Source organism: Somniosus microcephalus, chromosome 15, assembly GCF_052327205.1.
Source record: "Somniosus microcephalus isolate GS21.2 chromosome 15, FLI_Smic_1.0, whole genome shotgun sequence".
In the NCBI taxonomy this organism is placed as follows: Eukaryota; Metazoa; Chordata; class Chondrichthyes; order Squaliformes; family Somniosidae; genus Somniosus; species Somniosus microcephalus.
This window is the reverse complement of record NC_141001.1, coordinates 26,992,360-27,011,613: the sequence shown is the minus strand read 5'-3', so window position 1 is coordinate 27,011,613 and position 19,254 is coordinate 26,992,360. Positions and strand designations below refer to the sequence as shown.

The 19,254-nt window shown below is 43.4% G+C and overlaps 1 protein-coding gene across 3 annotated transcripts in view; it reads right to left on the bottom strand.

Annotated features, from left to right (window-relative positions):
- Positions 1–19,254, bottom strand: part of phf21aa (PHD finger protein 21Aa) — a 362,336-nt gene that overhangs the window by 60,627 nt on the left and 282,455 nt on the right. For all 3 annotated transcript variants that reach the window (XM_086007576.1, XM_086007575.1, XM_086007577.1), the window contains exons 5-6: positions 6,239–6,493; positions 1,233–1,322 (exon numbers count right to left, since the gene is read on the bottom strand). In XM_086007576.1, coding sequence (XP_085863702.1) covers positions 1,233–1,322; positions 6,239–6,493 — 345 coding nt within the window. The remainder of the gene's footprint in view (positions 1–1,232; positions 1,323–6,238; positions 6,494–19,254) is intronic.

Sequence of the window (19,254 nt, the reverse complement as noted above, 5' to 3'; positions counted from 1 at the left end):
GCCACACTCATACTTTCTACAGGTGTCAAAGCACAGCAACAGCAGAAACCCTGGTCAATTTTCCCCCTCCTTACTGCAGAAGTGCTGAGGCCAATTGTAGCACTCTTACAGCAGCCCCAGCTAAATTCAGCTAGCTTAGTTGGGTCTGAAGACTGAAAATGATGCCTTCCCAGTTTACATGGCTCAGTTCTAGACTGATGCATTGTATTTACCAACTAATCTTGAGAAGCTAAATAGTTTTGCCTTAAAGAATTGTTAAAGAACTGTACTGCTGAATTTAAGCTCAACTGAAAAATAAATGCACATGACACTCAATTATGGTTCTGGTTTCCCAAGCCTTAAATATACAGAACAAAGTTCTTTACAAGCAAGTATGGGATCTCCACATAAGAATATAGCCTTCAGCATAAACTGTACACCAAATAACAAATGTTAATACCTACCATAGGTGCAGTATTTTTTAACTTCCAATTTTCTTCACTTTTCCCTCCTGAAGGGGCTGACTCATGTGGATTATGGTTTCACATATGCCAGCAGCCATCCGGTACCTTACCCAAGGGACCATGTTTCATGTGTGAGCCCATGCAAATGTCAGGATATTTTACCATAGAAAGCATCACAGTTGAGCTCAACCATGTCTTCATCTGACATCCATAGACATACACTTTCCAGCAGGGGGGTCACTGAATAGCAGTCAGGAGTGGGAACCTTCGCTGATTTTTCCCTCCTTAGCTCAGGTGCAAGACAGTATTCCAAGTGATATCCTACCCCCCTTCCCATGATTGGCAGCAATATTGTAAACCCTGAATAAAGAGCAGACGGAAGTAAAGAACTGAGGTACAATTCTGGAATGAGGTCTGCATACCGGGGTGTGGTAGGACCAATATGGCTCCTTTTGGTGCCAATTTCTTAACAAGATGGTGTCTTTGGTTATTCCACCTCCCATCTTTTCATTTATATGCATATAAAGATTGCAAAAGAGGAATGATTACACTTATTTGCAACCAAATATAACCGTCACTTCAGCACTTCAACCTCTCTTAAATTACACATCAACTACAGTACCTTGGAATACAGCTTCTGGCAGAACTCACACCTCTGACAACTGATGCAGTGCCAGACTACTGAGGGTCATGCATATTTAATGCTTCAGGCTACAACTTTGCACTCTACTTGTGTTTTGAATGTAAAGCCACCTCATCATTAGCTGCCTTATTGTCACATGTACTTACCTGTGGTAAGAGGGTTGGGCGTTGCGTCAGTCTGGGTGGAGGAATGAACTGAGGAACCTTGATTGGTGGGGAGCTTGTGGTCTGTACCTGCTGTTTTGAACACAATAATTTCTTACACAGCACTTTGACAGAAAACCTTCACATCAAGAATAAAATACTGAATACATTCTAGCTAGTACTACTCATGTTTATAACCAAGATTTGAGAAAATGAATAAACTTTCTTTCGGGAACTGTAAAAATACAAACTTTTGAAAATACAGGTCGCATTATTGTAATAAATATAGACCAACAGCAAAATACAGAAATGAGGACAGCCTCACAATTCAATAATTCACAATTCCAGTCCTGAGTCAGAGAGTTAAAGGTGATTGGCAAAAGAACTAGAGACGACATGAGGAAAAACTTTTTTACGGAAACGAGTGGTTAGGATTTGGAAAGCACTGCCCGATAGGGTGGTGGATACAGATTCAACAGTAGTCTTCAAAAGGGAATGGGATAAATACTTGAAGAAATTGCAGGGATATGGGGAAAGAGCAGATGAGTGGAACTAACTGGATTGCTCTGCGAAAGAGCTGGCACAGACTCAATGGGCTGAATGGCCTCCTCCTGTGCTGTACTGTTCTATGATGTTTCAGTGGTAAATGTGGGCTTCATGCCCAACCAGAGGCTGGAACTATTCATATTACAGTCAGAGACTGATACACAGCAATAGCTGAAGTTTATATTTCCTTTTCATCATTTAAAAACTTCTCTCTAACCCTAGGGGGGGGGATTTTAACCCCAAAAAACAGGCGGGTTAAAGTGTTAGAAATCTGAATCCCGACCCCAACCTGCCCTCTTCCTGGCGGCCAACCTGCTCCCAGGAGACGGGTTAGCACTTAAATGAGGCAGCCTGCCTCATTTTGAAGCACAATTTTAAATTTAACTCTAGGCGGCCAGGTTTCCGGGCAACCCGGCAGTTCAGTTGAGAACTGCTGGATCCAGGAGGTGTGTGCCAACCCCTTGCAATCGGATACCTCCCCACCCCCCGACCCTTCCCATCTCGCCCGGCCCTTCCCATCTCCCCCGACCTACCCCACAAGGCCTCCGATCTCCCTCCCCCGCCCCCCCCCCCCACTGACCTCATCGCCGAGGCCTCCGATCTACCCCTACCATCCCCCACTACCCCAGGCCTCCTGACCCGCCTCCACCCCCACAGCTCCAACCCCACCCCCATGCTTCCGGCCTCACAAACTCCGATCCCCAGCCCCCCCCCCCCCGCTCTGGCCTTTCAATCTCCAACCTCCACCCCGGTCTTCCGATCTCAGACTCTCTGCCACCCCCTACGGCCTTCCGATCTCCGAACCCCCCCTCCAGCCTTCCAATCTCTGAACCCCCCCTCCAGCCTTCCAATCTCCGCCCCCCTCCAGCCTTCCGATCTCCGCCCCCCACCAGCCTTCCGATCTCCGCCCCCCACCAGCCTTCCGATCTCCGCCCCCCCGCCAGCCTTCCGATCTCCGCCCCCCAGCCAGCCTTCCGATCTCCGCCCCCCCGCCAGCCTTCCGATCTCCGCCCCTCCGCCAGCCTTCCGATCTCCGCCCCCCTCCAGCCTTCCGATCTCCGCCCCCCACCAGCCTTCCGATCTCCGCCCCCCCGCCAGCCTTCCGATCTCCGCCCCCCGCCAGCCTTCCGATCTCCGCCCCCGCCAGCCTTCCGATCTCCGCCCCCCCGCCAGCCTTCCGATCTCCGCCCCCCAGCCAGCCTTCCGATCTCCGCCCCCCCGCCAGCCTTCCGATCTCCGCCCCCCCGCCAGCCTTCCGATCTCCGCCCCCCTCCAGCCTTCCGATCTCCGCCCCCCACCAGCCTTCCGATCTCCGCCCCCCCGCCAGCCTTCCGATCTCCGCCCCCCGCCAGCCTTCCGATCTCCGCCCCCCCGCCAGCCTTCCGATCTCCGCCCCCCCGCCAGCCTTCCGATCTCCGCCCCCCGCCAGCCTTCCGATCTCCGCCCCCCAGCCTTCCGATCTCCGCCCCCGCCAGCCTTCCTATCTCCGCCCCCCCGCCAGCCTTCCAATCTCCGCCCCCCCGCCAGCCTTCCGATCTCCGCCCCCCGCCAGCCTTCCGATCTCCGCCCCCCGCCAGCCTTCCGATCTCCGCCCCCCGCCAGCCTTCCGATCTCCGCCCCCCCGCCAGCCTTCCGATCTCCGCCCCCCGCCAGCCTTCCGATCTCCGCCCCCCGCCAGCCTTCCGATCTCCGCCCCCCGCCAGCCTTCCGATCTCCGCCCCCCGCCAGCCTTCCGATCTCCGCCCCCCCGCCAGCCTTCCGATCTCCGCCCCCGCCAGCCTTCCGATCTCCGCCCCTCGCCAGCCTTCCGATCTCCGCCCCCTGCCAGCCTTCCGATCTCCGTCCCCCGCCAGCCTTCTGATCTCCGCCCCCCGCCAGCCTTCCGATCTCCGCCCCCCGCCAGCCTTTCGATCTCCGCCCCCCGCCAGCCTTTCGATCTCCGCCCCCCGCCAGCCTTTCGATCTCCGCCCCCAGCCTTCCGATCTCCGCCCCCCGCCTTCCGATCTCCGCCCCTCGCCAGCCTTTCGATCTCTGCCCCCTGCCAGCCTTCCGATCTCCGCCCCCCGCCAGCCTTCTGATCTCCGCCCCCCGCCAGCCTTCCGATCTCCGCCCCCCAGCCTTCCGATCTCCGCCCCCCGCCAGCCTTCTGATCTCCGCCCCCCGCCAGCCTTCCGATCTCCGCCCCCCGCCAGCCTGCCGATCTCCGTCCCCCGCCAGCCTTCCAGCCCCTCCCCCACCCTCGCAAGGCCTCCGATCACTCCCTCCCTCCTCTCTGCTCCCCGGCCTGGTGCCGCAGGCCTACCCGCCCAACAGCCAGCCTGCCTCTCAATCTGGCTGGCTGAGGGCGGGAAACAGAGAAAAAAATGTTAATCAAGTCCTGCCATTAAATTCGGCAGGCCCAGAGAGGAACCCATTCTCCCAGGTTTCCAGACCACAATCCAGCCTCCCCCACCCCTGAAGTTAAAATCCTGCCCGATGTTTCTGATGGTCTTTTTTTCTCTTTCACTTGCTTTGTTGTCTGGATATCTAAGCCCATCTTTACACCTCCATTTCTATATTTCTTGCTTCGCTCTAGTTCTGTTTGTGTGTGTAGCACTTCAGTTCTACTGAAAGTTTCTTGAGTGTTTGAAAAATTAAATCCTGAAATATCCAAGACACTTAAAGCACAGCGAAGAGAAAAAACTACAATAACTTGAGTTGGTGACAACTGGTAAAACAGTTAATTCTCAAATAAAGGGTTCTGTTGAAGTTGGTGCCTGGTCAGTTCCAGATTAATTTGGTCTCAAAGGGCTAGCAGAAAGCTTGCTTTGTTTATTATTTGTTTAAGACATTAATTAACAGAATTGGAAAGAATTTCAGGGGCTAGTATTATATACAACAGTACTCAAAAAGTGGAAGATAGGCGTCACAGATTTTCAGAAATGGTATTGTTTAATATGTTCTCATCAGTTGTGTTGGATTTATTTTAAACAAATAATGATTTATAGGACTTTCTTTATAATGACTTTTTTCACCTCTTTCCAACTGCAAAAAAAAAATCTGATGACTTTTAAATAAAAAGAACTTATTTGGATCAGATTTATTTAGTGAAAAGTTATAAAAAGAAGAGCATGGGGCAGAGAGAAATATTTCAACTCAAGGCAAACAGGAACGAGATATCAGAGATAAAGCTTTGAGTCAGCAGAGAGGAAGTAGTAGTACCAGCTACAAATAGCTGAAAACAGGTTGCCCCCACAAAAAATGGACAGAACTTATTAGATTTAATCAAAAAAGAGCTGGCAAAAGAGTTAGATAAATAGAAAACATAATGCTAAAAATTGCTGTGAAGTAGAAGCAAGGATTTTAAGAATGAAACAGAAACTGAAAGGATGCCAGTTGCTCACAGCCCATCAGTGATCCTCTTTTTATAAATTCATATAACAAACACACTGTTTGAATCAAAGTCTTAACTCACATTCACTTTCAAATTCTTCCTTTCATGTGGCAGATATTCCGCTGCCTTTTTGTTTATTTTATGTTTCTGCCTTTTTCCTTCGTGCAAAAATCAGGATTTCACCATTGGCTCTGGGTGGGTAGGGAGTGTCTGCATTGTGATGCATAAGGCATCACAACTATATGGGACAGGCTAGCTAGACCAGTGGGTCTTTGCCTGTCCACCATTTTTGTACCTAATCAAATTGATCAGATGACACAGAAGGAACAGAACATGGGCACAGCTTCTTTTAATATGTATATAGTTTTTTTTTTAGTTAGTTTGAGTTAGTTATATACCAGGGTTAAACTTTGCCCTTTAAATTTCTGATATAAAAAGAATCCTTCATGCTACTGGACTATCCTGATTACGGCAAACTGTTATTTAGATGTTGAAGTATTTAGTACACAGTTATTTTGTTCCTCTTCAAAAACAAAAGGGTGTGGGCAGGCAAACTCAAGAGGAAGAGAAATCCTGTGGCATCTTTGATTGGAACACTATTCTCACCTGGGTTTGAAAGCAGTTCCAAGTGATGTAAGGGAAGCTTCTTCTCTGCCAGTTGTAAAGGTCCTAAGTGAGTAGTTAGTTTGGACAGCCACAATTTAGTACCTAGTGGGTTCACACACACAGCGCAAAACAACATTTAATTCTGGCAACCCCACAGAAGACAGGCAAACAAGGATGTCTTCTGGGAAAACTGAATGATCACACTGGTATGGGGGGGGGGGGGGGGGGGGGGGAGAGATGCTCTTGAGAGGTTGGGTTTGAGATGAATTGATAGGATAATGTTACCCATCTGACCCATACTATTGGCAATAGTTCCAAAAAGCAGGAAGAAAAAGACACCATTGCTGAAATTCCTCATCCTAATGTGTATAAAATTAACTCCCAAAACATTATGACAGATTTGTGGGAGGTCAAGTACAACAAAGACCTTTTTTAAGGAGACTTGGTTTAAAAGAAAAAAATAGCATTCCCAAGTTTTTCTTACCAACTGTACAGTTGATTTTGGCATTATTCGCACAGCGTCGGCCCCCAGAGTTGTCAGTTTGTTGGTGATCTGAAGGTTGATGGGTGTGTTTTGAGAGTCTGCATTAACCACTGATTTCTGAGGGTTGCTTAGAGCCGTTACCATGGCAATGGTAGGTCTTGGTGTAAGGACCGAGGCAGGCATGGTGTGTGTTGTTTTTAGTAGAGTAAGTGGAATCTGCTTTGTGGTAACAACTGAAGCTTCAGTTATTGTTTTCTGTGAATTAAAAAAATATACAAAAATTGTAATTAGGCTTTTGAATAAATGAAACATAATCAAGAGATATAGATGTAAATATTTCAGCCCAATGTATTTACAAGCAATATTTTAAATCACTTTCTGCAATGCTGATGAAAAACTAATAATAATAACAGTGCAGAATCAGCATTAATCAACTAATCAATCAACTTTTTTATTGTCATTGTTAGTGCACAAGTGCAGTACAACGAAATGTAGGCTACAAAAATGGGAGGTCAGGTACAAAACTTGTGTAGCATCTACACATTCTACACATTCCTTATGGGTTAGCTTTAATATCTGCTGTAAATATTAAGGTTCAACATCCATGAAGACCTACATTAATTCGGCGACACCCCAATTATTCAAGTATATTAGAAAAAAGTCTCCAAATTTTTTTGAACAGACATCTTAAGTACTGGAGAACATTTGTCCTCGAGTTAACTGCATCTGCCAATACATTCACAGTCCATACTCCAGAGATGAAGCTAGTCAATCGCTCCGGTCCAATTATAGCAACTTTCCACCTTAGAGAGGCGGCCAAGGATAAGATCTGACATGGGGAACCAAGAGTATTGGGGGGAACTTCCCACATTATTACTTGTTAACCAGGATGATCACACAAATGTGCTTCAAGGAGATCCTCTATTTTATTCCATTTTTACACTATTTAGAAGTTGAAACAGATAAATTCAGGACTCTGTGAAAGAGCCTTAATTTACTTAAAAACTATGGCTCAGGTGAAAGGGATAATGCCACTTTAAAATATTTGTATATACTGTATCTATTTTACTGAAATAAACATAAACTGATCAGTGGCAAGCTAAGGTGAGCCAATGAAATACAGCATGGTGCCCACAAGCCAATATATACTTTGGCTAGTTGGACATTTGGTTCTTACCAAATCTCCAAAGGTTATATCTAGATTCAAAGGGAGTCTGTTATATCTCAATTCAGACTCAGTCCTCCACTCACTAAGGTGCTGAGGATCCATGAACTTGCTTTTTTCAGCACACTGAGTAATAGTTTGACATTGTGTTAGCTGTGCAATACAGAAGAAATACAACAGTGCTTTTGAGAATTTTCTTAACACTGACATGAAAGTATGGATCAGCGAGCTTTGCTAAATAATGAAACTAAACATGCAAATAGTGACAATGGATACACGCTAATATTCTTCTACCTGTCGCTGATCTCTGCTGATCTGCAATGTGATACTTTACACAGGATCAAATTACAGTAATTTTAGCCTTGGTGTCATTTACGGCAAACAGTAAAAGTTCTATACTGCGCCTTTTCCTTTTTTACAAGGCACTTTACATAGCTTTAACATCACAGAAACAGGCCATTTGGCCCAACAGGTTCATGCTGGTGTTTATGCTCCATAAGAGCCTCCTCCTATCCCTCTTCAAATAACCCCATCAACATATCCTTCGATTCCTTTCTCCCTCATGTATTTATCTTTCCCCTTAGATCCATCGATGCTAGTCTCAACGACTCCTTGCGGTAGCGAGTTCCACATTCTAAACACTCTCTTCCATTAATTTCCATGAAATATCAACAACCCCTCCGAAACACAATATCAAACTAGCAAAAAGGAGACAGATACTTGCATACTGCATACAGATATTAATCATTCAAATGGGACATAGATGAATACAATTTTATTCCTGTGCTTTACTGAACATTGCTGGTATAACAGTGACTCTTTATGAAGAATCCAATTACAGGAACTTGGGTCTCCTGCTACTGACCTACAAAAGCACAAGTTCCACACTGATCACAATTGATTGTCTAATTACAGATTTTTCTTTTTTACCTGCATGATAAACAAGTAAATGTTAACTCTCTCCCCCAGGCTCTACCTGGCAAAAGAATGAATATCCATCTGCTCAGGTGGGTCTGAGGCAAGTGGGTGCCCACAGTGTGATATCTGGCAGTACTGAGCTCCATCCAGTATTTCCGGATTTATCAAACCAATATACTTGTCTGGTGTGTCCTAGAAAGTTATCCAGTGATGGAACAATACAAATTCACTTGGTTTTTTATTGTCATAAGAAAAGTGGAAGGAGTGGGTGGGGAAGATATGCAGAATAGGTAAATTTAATAGATTCATAGCAAAATGAATGTGTGCAGAAAAGAAGTGTTTGTATTTCATAATGCGTACAGGTAGACTATCCTTTATCCGAACTTCCGAAAACCGAAACCCTCTAAAAACCGAAAGTTTTTTCGTTCAGCGTAAGTCGTGCGCACGACATGACCAGAGTGGCGCACGACTTACGCTGAGCAGGGCAGAGGGTCACTGAGTTCCCTCCTGGGTAGGAGATTGCAGGCCGAGCCGGGCAGTGTGAAGGAGGTATACCGGGAGAGTGAACCCAACAATACAGTGGCCCGTCCGATAGCTGCAGCGGCCTGTCCGATATTCTTTTCTCCCCCCCCCCGACCCCCACCCTTTCGGATAAGGGATAGTGTATCCTTTATCCGCACTTCCGAAAACCGAAATCCTCTGAAAACCGAAAGTTTTTTCGTTCAGCGTAAGTCGTGCGCACGACCGCGACCCCCGCCGACCCCCCCCCGCCGACGCCGACCTCCGCCAAATTTCCCAGTCTTATAAAATACCTTCTGAAATCTGAAATTTTCCGAAAACCGAAACACGGCTGGTCCCAAGGTTTTCAGATAAAGGATAGTCTACCTGTACTAAATTCTTTCCCCAACTCTTCAGCACCCATCAATATTTCACTCTATTTGTGTCATATTCAAATTAAACTGTTCCTATTGAAATGCAATAAGTTGCAAGCTTTAAAGAATCAGAGAAATATAGTGAAAGGTTCAAACAGTTTTATGTACTCAGAAATTGGTAACTTTGTGTTCATAATCTTTTAAAAGATAACTATGCAGTTGCTATTTTTTATCCCCAACACCTAATTTTAACTGAATTTTCTATTAATTAATAAAGAAGGTTAAATATACACAAGTGACAAACCTATAATCATGACTTGCAAGTCTGAGTCGTGAGTGCATGCTTCCTATAGTTTGGGTAACAAACTCTTCAGCGCTACTTTTAACAATTGAGCGGCACACACCACTTGGATAAACCACCTGGAATACATCTTCTGACATATCTTAGTCAAGACAGTTGGGTAAAATTTTCAACTTGTTGCCCAGGCGTAAAACTGGCGTTGTGGATCTGTTGCCCGTTACAGAACCCGGCTAATTTTACTTTCCATTGAATCTATAACAGATCGCTAACCCACAACGCCAGATTTATGCCCGAGCAGCAAATTGAAAATCTACCACAGTGACTCTTACCATCAAGATTCACACTGTGAACAGTGGCAGTTTAGGGGAAAATCATAGAAGCATAGAAGATAGGAGCAGCAGTAGGCCATTCGGCCCCTCGAGCCTGCTCCGCCATTCAATGAGATCATGGCTGATCATCCAAATTCAGTACCCTGTCCCTGCTTTCTCCCCATATCCCTTCAGCCTTAAGAAATATATCTAACTCCTTCTCGAATATATTTAATGAATTGGCCTCAACTGCCTTCTGTGGTAGAGAATTCAACAGGTTCACCACTCTCTGGGTGAAGAAATTCCTTCTCATCGCTGTCCTAAATGGCTTACCCCTTATCCTTAGTCTGTGACCCCTGGTTCTAGACTCCTCCGCCATCGGGAACATCCTTCCTGCATCTAGTCTGTCTAGTCCTGTTAGAATTTTATAAGTTTCAATGAGATCCCCTCTCATTCTTCTAAATTCCAGCGAATATAAGTCCAATCGACCCAATCTCTCCTCATACGTCATTCCTGCCATCCCAGGTATCAGCCTGGTGAATCTTCGCTGCACTCCCTCCATGGCAAGGACATCCTTCCGCAGATAAGGCGACCAAAACTGCACAGAATACTCAAGGTGTGGTCTCACCAAGGCCATGTACAACTGCAGCAAGACATCCTTGCTCCTGTACTCGAATCCTCTCACTATGAAGACCAACATACCATTTGCCTTCTTAACCGCCTGCTGCACCTGCATGCTTACCTTCAGCGACTGGTGCACAAGGACACCCAAGTCTCGTTGCACTTCTCCTTCTCCCAATCTATTGCCGTTCAGATAATAATCTGCCTTCCTGTTTTTGCCACCAAAGTGGATAACCTTGCATTTATCCACATTATACTGCATCTGCCATGCATCTGCCCAATCACCCAACCTGTCCAAATCATACTGGAGTTTCTCTGCATCCTCCTCACAGCACACACGCCCACCCAGCTTTGTGTTGTCTGCAAACTTGGAGATATTACATCTAGTTCCCTAGTCTAGATCATTAATATATATTGTGAATAGCTGGGGTCCTAGCACCAATCCCTGTGGTACCCCACTAGTCACTGCCTGCCACTCGGAAAAAGACCCGTTTATTCCAACTTTTTGCTTCCTGTCTGCCAACCAGTTCTCTATCCAAGTCAGTACCTTACCCCCAATCCCATGCGTTTTAACTTTGCACGCTAATCTCTTATGTGGGACCTTATCAAAAGCCTTCTGAAAGTCCAAATACACCACATCCACTGGTTTTCCCTTATCTATTCTACCAGTTACATCCTCAAAAAATTCCAGTCGATTAGTCAAGCACGATTTACCTTTTGTAAATCCATGTTTACTTTGTCCGATCCGGTCACTGTTTTCTAAGTGCTCTGCTATTACATCTTTTATAATGGGCTCTAGCATTTTCCCCACTACCGATGTCAGTCTATAGTTCCCAGTTTTCTCTCTACCACCTTTTTGAATAGTGGCGTAACATTAGCTATCCTCCAATCCATGGGAACTGTTACAGTGGGTATATGACACAGACACCAATAAAAGCAATTGATGGTGTTTTGAAAGGAAGCTGGTTACATTTCTGGTTGGGAATGAGATCGGAGGTTACAGCGATAGCTATAGAGTGCAATGGTCTGGCAACGGTGCAGAGCAAACCGGTCCTTGGTGGAGGAAATGGTGGTTTTCACTTGCACCCCTCGCGTGACTCCAAAACCCTGGCGACAGCACATGCATCTCTTTAACCTCCACAAGAGTCCTGCCATTGACGGGACAAATGGCATGCAAGGCCAACTGCTTTTGGTGTCCTGCACTGGAGATTGTGGAGAGATGCTATCTTGAGACATCGGGATAGATGAACATTTTGAAATGTTGTTTGGTTATTTTTGGATATTGGCACGTATTTGTGCAGAACTTTCCATAATGGAGGGAGTAGATTTTATATGATGTATTTGAAGAACATCCTTCTCAAAGATTGACTTGATATGTGACCATGTCAGTCTTATTTTAATATGGATTTTCAATTGGTTGGGAAATAAGCATTTAAAACCAGTTTTCAACCAATGAAACACTTTATTTAAAAAGCAGCTCTCACTTCAGAAATGGATGGTGGAAGCAAAAATAAAGAAGAAAGTAAGACAGAGGATAGGAGGAAAATAAGGCAAGCACAGACAATGTATCTAATTTTTGTGTTTAGCATTTTGATGTTTTAGGCTTACTATTTGTGTTGTAAAGGTATTGATTTTTGAATAGCTTTATTATTATAATATTTCAAGCATCACCCGACATGAACTGAAAACTTTTTAAAAAAAATACGGTCGAGGGAGATGGGAGTAGGCCCCTTGCAGTCAGAAGCAGGGGAATTTATAAAGGGGAACAAAGAAATGGCAGACCAATTAAATACATACATACTTTGGTTCTGTCTTCACAAAGGAGGACACAAATAACCTCCCAGAGATGTCGGGGAACATAGGGTCGAATGAGAGGGAGGAACTGAATAAAATCAGTATTTGTAGGGAAATTGACGGGATTGAAGGCCGATAAATCCCCAGGGCCTGATAATCTACATCCTAGGGTACTTAAGGAAGTGGCCCTAGAAATAGTAGATGCATTGCTGGTCATCTTCCAAAATTTGATAGACTCTGGCACAGTTCCCATGGATTGGAGGGTAGCTAATGTAACCCCACTATTTAAAAAAGGTGGTAGAGAGAAAACGGGGAATTATAGACCAGTAAGTCTGACATCGGTAGTGGGGAAAATGCTAGAGCCCATTATAAAAGATGTAATAGCAGAGCACTTGGAAAACAGTGACAGGATCGGACAAAGTCAACATGGATTTACAAAAGGTAAATCGTGCTTGACTAATCGACTGGAATTTTTTGAGGATGTAACTGGTAGAATAGATAAGGGAAAACCAGTGGATGTGGTGTATTTGGACTTTCAGAAGGCTTTTGATAAGGTCCCACATAAGAGATTAGCGTGTAAAGTTAAAGCACATGGGATTGGGGGTAAGGTACTGACTTGGATAGAGAACTGGTTGGCAGACAGGAAGCAAACAGTTGGAATAAATGGGTCTTTTTCCGAGTGGCAGGCAGTGACTAGTGGGGTACCACAGGGATTGGTGCTAGGACCCCAGCTATTCACAATATATATTAATGATCTAGACTAGGGAACTAGATGTAATATCTCCAAGTTTGCAGACAACACAAAGCTGGGTGGGCGTGTGTGCTGTGAGGAGGATGCAGAGAAACTCCAGAGTCCAAAAATCTATCTTGGCTTACAGACTACACAGGATTACCTAGAACATACAGCAGAGAAACAGCCCATTCAGCCCAACCAGTCCGTGCCAGCGTTTATGCTCCACTTGAACCTCCTCCCATCTTTCCACATCTAACTCTATCAGTATAACGCTCTATTCCCTTTTCCCATCTATGCTTATCTAGCCTCCCCTTAAATGCATCTATACTATTTGCTTCAACTACCCCTGTGGTAGCAAGTTCCACATTCTCACCACTCTATGGGTAAAGAAGTTCCTTCTGAATTCCTTATTTGATTTCTTGGTGACTATCTTATATTGATGACCTCTAGTTTTGTTCTTCCCCACAAGTGGAAATAGTCTCTCTGTATCCACTCTCTCAAAACCTCACCCTCAGCTTTCTTTTTTCAAGAGAAGAGACCCAATCTGTTCATCCTTTCCTGATAGGTATACCCTCGCATTTCTGCGATCATCTTTGTAAATCGTTTTTGCACCCTCTCCAGTGCCTCTATATCCTCTTATGTGGCGTCTAGAATTGAATGCAGTATGAAGTGTGGTCTAACCAAAGTTCGATACAAGTTTAGCATAACTTCACTACTTTTCAATTCAATCCCTCTAGAAATAAATCCTAGTGCTTGGTTTGCTTTTTTTATGGCCTTGTTAACCTGTGTCGCTACTTTCAGTGATTTGTGTATTTGTACTCCAAGATCCCTTTGCTCTTCTACCCTACTTGCATTCGTATTTTCCCAGTAATATGTGACCTCTCTTTTTCTTACCAAAATGTAATACCTCACATTTATCTGTGTTGAATTTCATTTGCCAATTATATGCCCATTCTTCAAGTTTATTAATGTCTTGTAATTTGTTGCAGTCCTCCTCAGTAGTGACTACCTCCTCCAATTTGGTGTCATCCACAAATGTAGAAATTGTGTTTGATTCCAAAGGCTAAATTATTAATATAAATTGTAAACAGTGGTCCCAGCACTGATCCTTGCGGAACACCACTTCCCATCTTCTGCCACTGTGAATAGCTACCCTTTACCCCTACTCTCTGCTTTCTGTCTTGAAGCCACCTAGATATCCATTCTGCTACTTGTCCCCTGACTCTGCATGCTCTGATCTTATTCATTAGTCTATTATGGGGTACCTTATCGAAGGCCTTTTGAAAATCTAGATAAATTACATCTACTACATTACCCTTGTCTACTCTCTCTGTTACCTCTTCAAAAAATTCAATGAGGTTGGTCAAGCAAGACTTTCCCTTTTGAAACCCATGCTGACTATTCATTATATTATTTTTGGTTTCTAGATGTTCTTCTATTTTCTCCTTTAATAGGGATTCCATTATTTTTCCTACCACCGATGTAAAGCTGACTGGTCTATAGTTCCCTGGGCATGTTAGATCTCCCTTCTTAAATATAGCTATTATGTTAGCTATCCGCCAGTCCTCTGGCACTACACCTTGTTCTAACGAATTATTAAATATGCGTAGTAATGCCTCTGCTATCTCTTCCCCAGATTCTTTTAAAATGCGCGGATGTAATCCATCTGGACCAGGAGTTTTATCCTGAGTTTGATTAGTTTATTTAATATTTATCCTCTTTATTTTAAATGCAGTTATCTCATTTCTAATAAGTGTATTTGTAATAAGTGGCTTAGTGAAAAGGGTAAATCAACCCCCTGTGGAGTCATTCTAAATCCATTGTTTTTAAGTACTGTGGTGTTTTATCTTGCTGTGTTTTTCCTTTAGTAAATAAGTCTGACCAGTTCACTTGTACTTATTGGTCTGGTGGCACGTTACACTCTAACATTCGCCAGAATGAGACTAGGGCTTAGAGGGTTAAATTACGAGGACAGGTTGCATAAACTAGGTTTGTATTCCCTTGAGTAGAGAAGATTGATCTGATTGAGGTGTTTAAAATGTTAGAAGGATTCGATAGGATAGATACAGTGAAACTATTTCCTCTGATGGGGGAATCAAGAACAAGGACATCATTTTAAAATTAGAACTAGGCCATGTAAGAGGGAAATCGGGAAGCATTTTTTCACACAAAGGGTAGTAGAAATGTGAACAGTGTGCCCTAAAAGGCTGTGGATGCTGGGACCATTGGAGCTTTCAAGATTGAGGTCAATAGGTTTTTGTTAGGTAAGGATATCAAAGGATATGGTGCTAAGGTGGGTAACACGAGTTGAGGTACCGATTAGCCATGATCTAATTGAATATTGGAACAGGCTTGAGAGGCTGAATGGCCTACTCCTGTTCTTAGGTGAAGCGAGAATCTGGGGAGTGCCTAGTAATCTCCAAAAAGCAGTTTACTGTGAAATCTGGGCACACTAATCCAGGCACATTGGGACACAGGTTTCAGTTTTTAAGGGACTTCATCTGCTTATGGAAACTAATCTAATAATGTTAGGATAATCAAAGGTGAGTTTTGAGAAAAAACCTGCACTATAACAGATGTCATATTGGTACCATGATCCCACAGAGGCTCAGGTTATGTAAACAACACCATATAGTACGTGGTTTAAAAATGTTTGAGCAGTCTTTAAAAGGCGTTTATGTTCGTTGTCTTGACAAATTGAAGATAGTCTGAAAGATGGACTGATTTGACTTTCAGCCTTGCCCTTGAATTGTTGAGCCTTCACAGTAAGATGTTATCCAGTATGCCCCCAGAACTTCAATAAAATCCATCAGCAACAAGTGCTCTTTTATAGGAACATGTCAAATCTGAAACTTTTCCACTTTCCCAATCACTTCTTTAGTTAACCCTCTGAAGTACTGAATTGGAGATGGGTCATTTTTTTTTTTTGAGAAGGGTCACCTTTTTGCTTCCTTCTCCCATACCAAGTGCCTTCCTCTGGTGCTGCCCACCCGCCCGACAAAATCGCTTTAAAGGTCTTACTGTGCTTTTATTTAAAAATAAGTCTTGAAGAACCTACACCCAATTCTCTAGTCAAGACCACTTTTCTCAACAGCACTCTGCAATCCCATCCCACCACTCCCCACCCATCAGGATCTACCCCCACCCACATCTACCAATCCTCCTACACCTAAGTCTACCCTTCCACCAGTACCACCCCAGCAGTCCCCTCTAATCATTCCCAACACACCACTCCCAGTACTCAGATATCATAATCCCCATCCTCATTACCACCACCGCCCCATCCAACATTCACATCTCAACACCCCCTGCTCCTTTCACATACCACCACCCTGCTCCCATTGTTACCAAACCACTAGATTCCTCTCCAAATGCTACTGGTTCAAGAGAATTGAGCACAAAAATCTAGGCTGACACTCCAGTGCAGTACTGAGGGAGTGCTGCACTGCTGGAGGTGCTGTCTTTCAGATGAGACGTTAAACCGAGGCCCTGTCTGCTCTCTCGTGTGGACGTAATAGATCCCATGACACTATTTCGAAGAGGAGCAGGGGAGTTATCCCTGGTGTCCTGGCCAATTGGTTGTAAAGCGCTTTGGGACACTGGGTGGTCGTGAAAGGTGCTATATAAATGCAAGTCTTTCATTTTTTTTAAAAATTATAAAATGACCCCCCCTCCCGTTTAGTATTTCTTCATACCTCCTACTTGCCTGCAACATTCATCTCTGGATTTTGAACTTTAAAAAAAAGTTAAGACACGAAATTCATTACATAGCTGAGCAAATATATAATAACTAAGAAAATCGATGGATGTACAAGCTATGAAAATGAAGACATAATTACATTATTGGAAGCTGAAAATATCACTTACACTCCCAATAATACTTTGTAATAAAATAACAATTTCAATTATTTAATCACCCTAGATTAGTGTCTTGGATAAGATATTGCACATTACAAGGTATCAGACAGCATATCTGTTGATTCACTATGAGCAACACGTAAGCTCTACCTGCAATATTTTAAAAGCGCTACGCCTAGCGCACAATTGCATCACAATTCCTGCAGTACAACAGTATCAATCTTGTATTCAATTTTTTATCTTCAATTAATTACTGTGCAAATATTCAAATTATTCATGTATTTATTTGAGATCAATGCAAATTTCTTCCACCCGGTTGGCTGATATGCAAATGAACAATCACATTTATGAAGTAATTCAGTCATATGCAATTTTAAAAATAATTACAACAGAAGGTGGCAAACCAAATTCCTTAAAGCACTTCCTGGAAAAAAAATTCTACTGCTATTTTCTCCCTCAGCTGAATATAAAATGAACTTTTGTGTCTTTGACTACCTCAATTAATATTTTTACTTGAAGGCTTCAGTCTCTCAAAAGCCTGACCTTGGACTTGATATTTTGGCCGCGAGCTATGAATCTGTTAGTTGAAGGAGAATTCCAGTCTGCAATGTGCACAATTTCCTAAGCTACATCAGAATAATTTTGTCAGCCCAACTGCAAAAATGTTTCTTTTTAGTCTGCAACAGTATATGTCTATATAGTTGTTTTCCCAAATTATCTGAAAAAATAGGTAGAGGGCAAATCAGAAGCTTTATTCGGGTAAAGTTAACACTGATGTATGTGTAGTAAAATAATGCAGAGAGAGAAAATACTAGCACAGGCCTCTTCAAGCATGACGGGGATACTGCTAATTACACGCCTGTGGTTGTTTTTGTTCATCTTTAAATTCCAAAACAATCTATTTTTCTCAGTTGGAAAATCAAATTGTGTTTTTGTATATAACAGTATTTCACTTTGTCCAATTTTAAACATTGTGTGAATACCAACTGGATGATAAATTTAAGTAGATTTTCAACTAAAGTTTCAAATAAAAGCTGACACAATGAGGGGTGAAATGTGTCTTGGGTTGTATCTCTAAACAGGCAATCGTGCCTTGGCAGCCCGTTTCTGCACTCCACCCGACTTTCATTTCCATTGACTGCAATTGAAAAGAAAATTACATAGAGAGTGTAAAACAGGCTGTCGATGCACTATCGCTCGTTTTGTGCTACCGCGCACGACAAATTTTGTCCCCAATATGCTCTTCACTATTTAAAGAAGATTTGTTTATACAACTACAGCTGGTGAGTGTTGAGTGTTTTATCCTCATTTTAGGTAAATGTTTCCTCAGGTAAATTCTGGAAATGTTTCTGATTGACAGGACAACTCGCTATTCACAGAGGATGTTATTTGCGAGCCCAGCCCCTCCTAGCCATCTTTTCACAGATGCAACAACTACTGACCAAATTATTTTGGTTGAAAGTTAAAATATATATGTTATTAAAGCAACCTTGTGTTGAATTACTGTTCTAGAGAGGCTGACACTGCAAGTGAAATCTTGGTAAATTTATTTACTTATGCTGTGGTATTTATCCAAGAGAAGCAGCATTTGCTTATTTTTCTCAAGCCAATCAAAAAAAAACGTTATTTTCCGCAAAGACCTCTTGCAAACTAGAGCTGCCAGATGCAGGGCCTTCCTTCGCAGCATCAATGCTGCCAAACCCAAGCCCTCCCAACAAGCTTCGGGAATCCACCAACAAGCCAAGCTCTACTTTGTATCCACTCTGTGTAATCGAAGTCCAATACCACTCCAAAGTGCTGCTAAGCACCAGGTACGACTTCCAACCTAATTAGTGTTACATACTAGCTTGCTTGTTTCCTGGGCTTTAAAAAAAGGTAAAAGATTAAAAGGTAAATACACTGGTAAAGGAATATATAATAATCAAGACCACTGATTTACAATTTTCACAAAATAATGGCGTTACAGCATCTAATCCCCAAAACACCATGAAATAAGGAAATTTGACTTATTCAGTCAACGTAAATCAGTGGCCTTGATAACATATTGTGCGTTACATAGCATAACATCTCCATTGCTATAAAACAATGGCCCGTATTTTACGTGGCCTATGACCACGTACACACAAGTGCCTCACAAGTTTTGGGTATAGGCATGCGAAGCGCATGCGCAAAAGCCTGGAGCTTGCGATCTGTCAAGAATCTTAACAGATCCTCCGCAACCCCGGGAAATTGACATCCGCTGGCGGACCCAACTCTTGCCCAGCGAATGCCCATGAAACTCTTACGCCTGGTAAAAGCAGACGTAAGGCCTTCTTTTACCAGCGTAAGGGTGAAAATAAATATGAAAATAAAACTTAAATCATTTTAACATTCAAAAACCTGTAAATTAAGCTTGTTTTATTTTTGGCCCCTTAAAACATGTTTCAATTTATTTTTCAAAAAATTA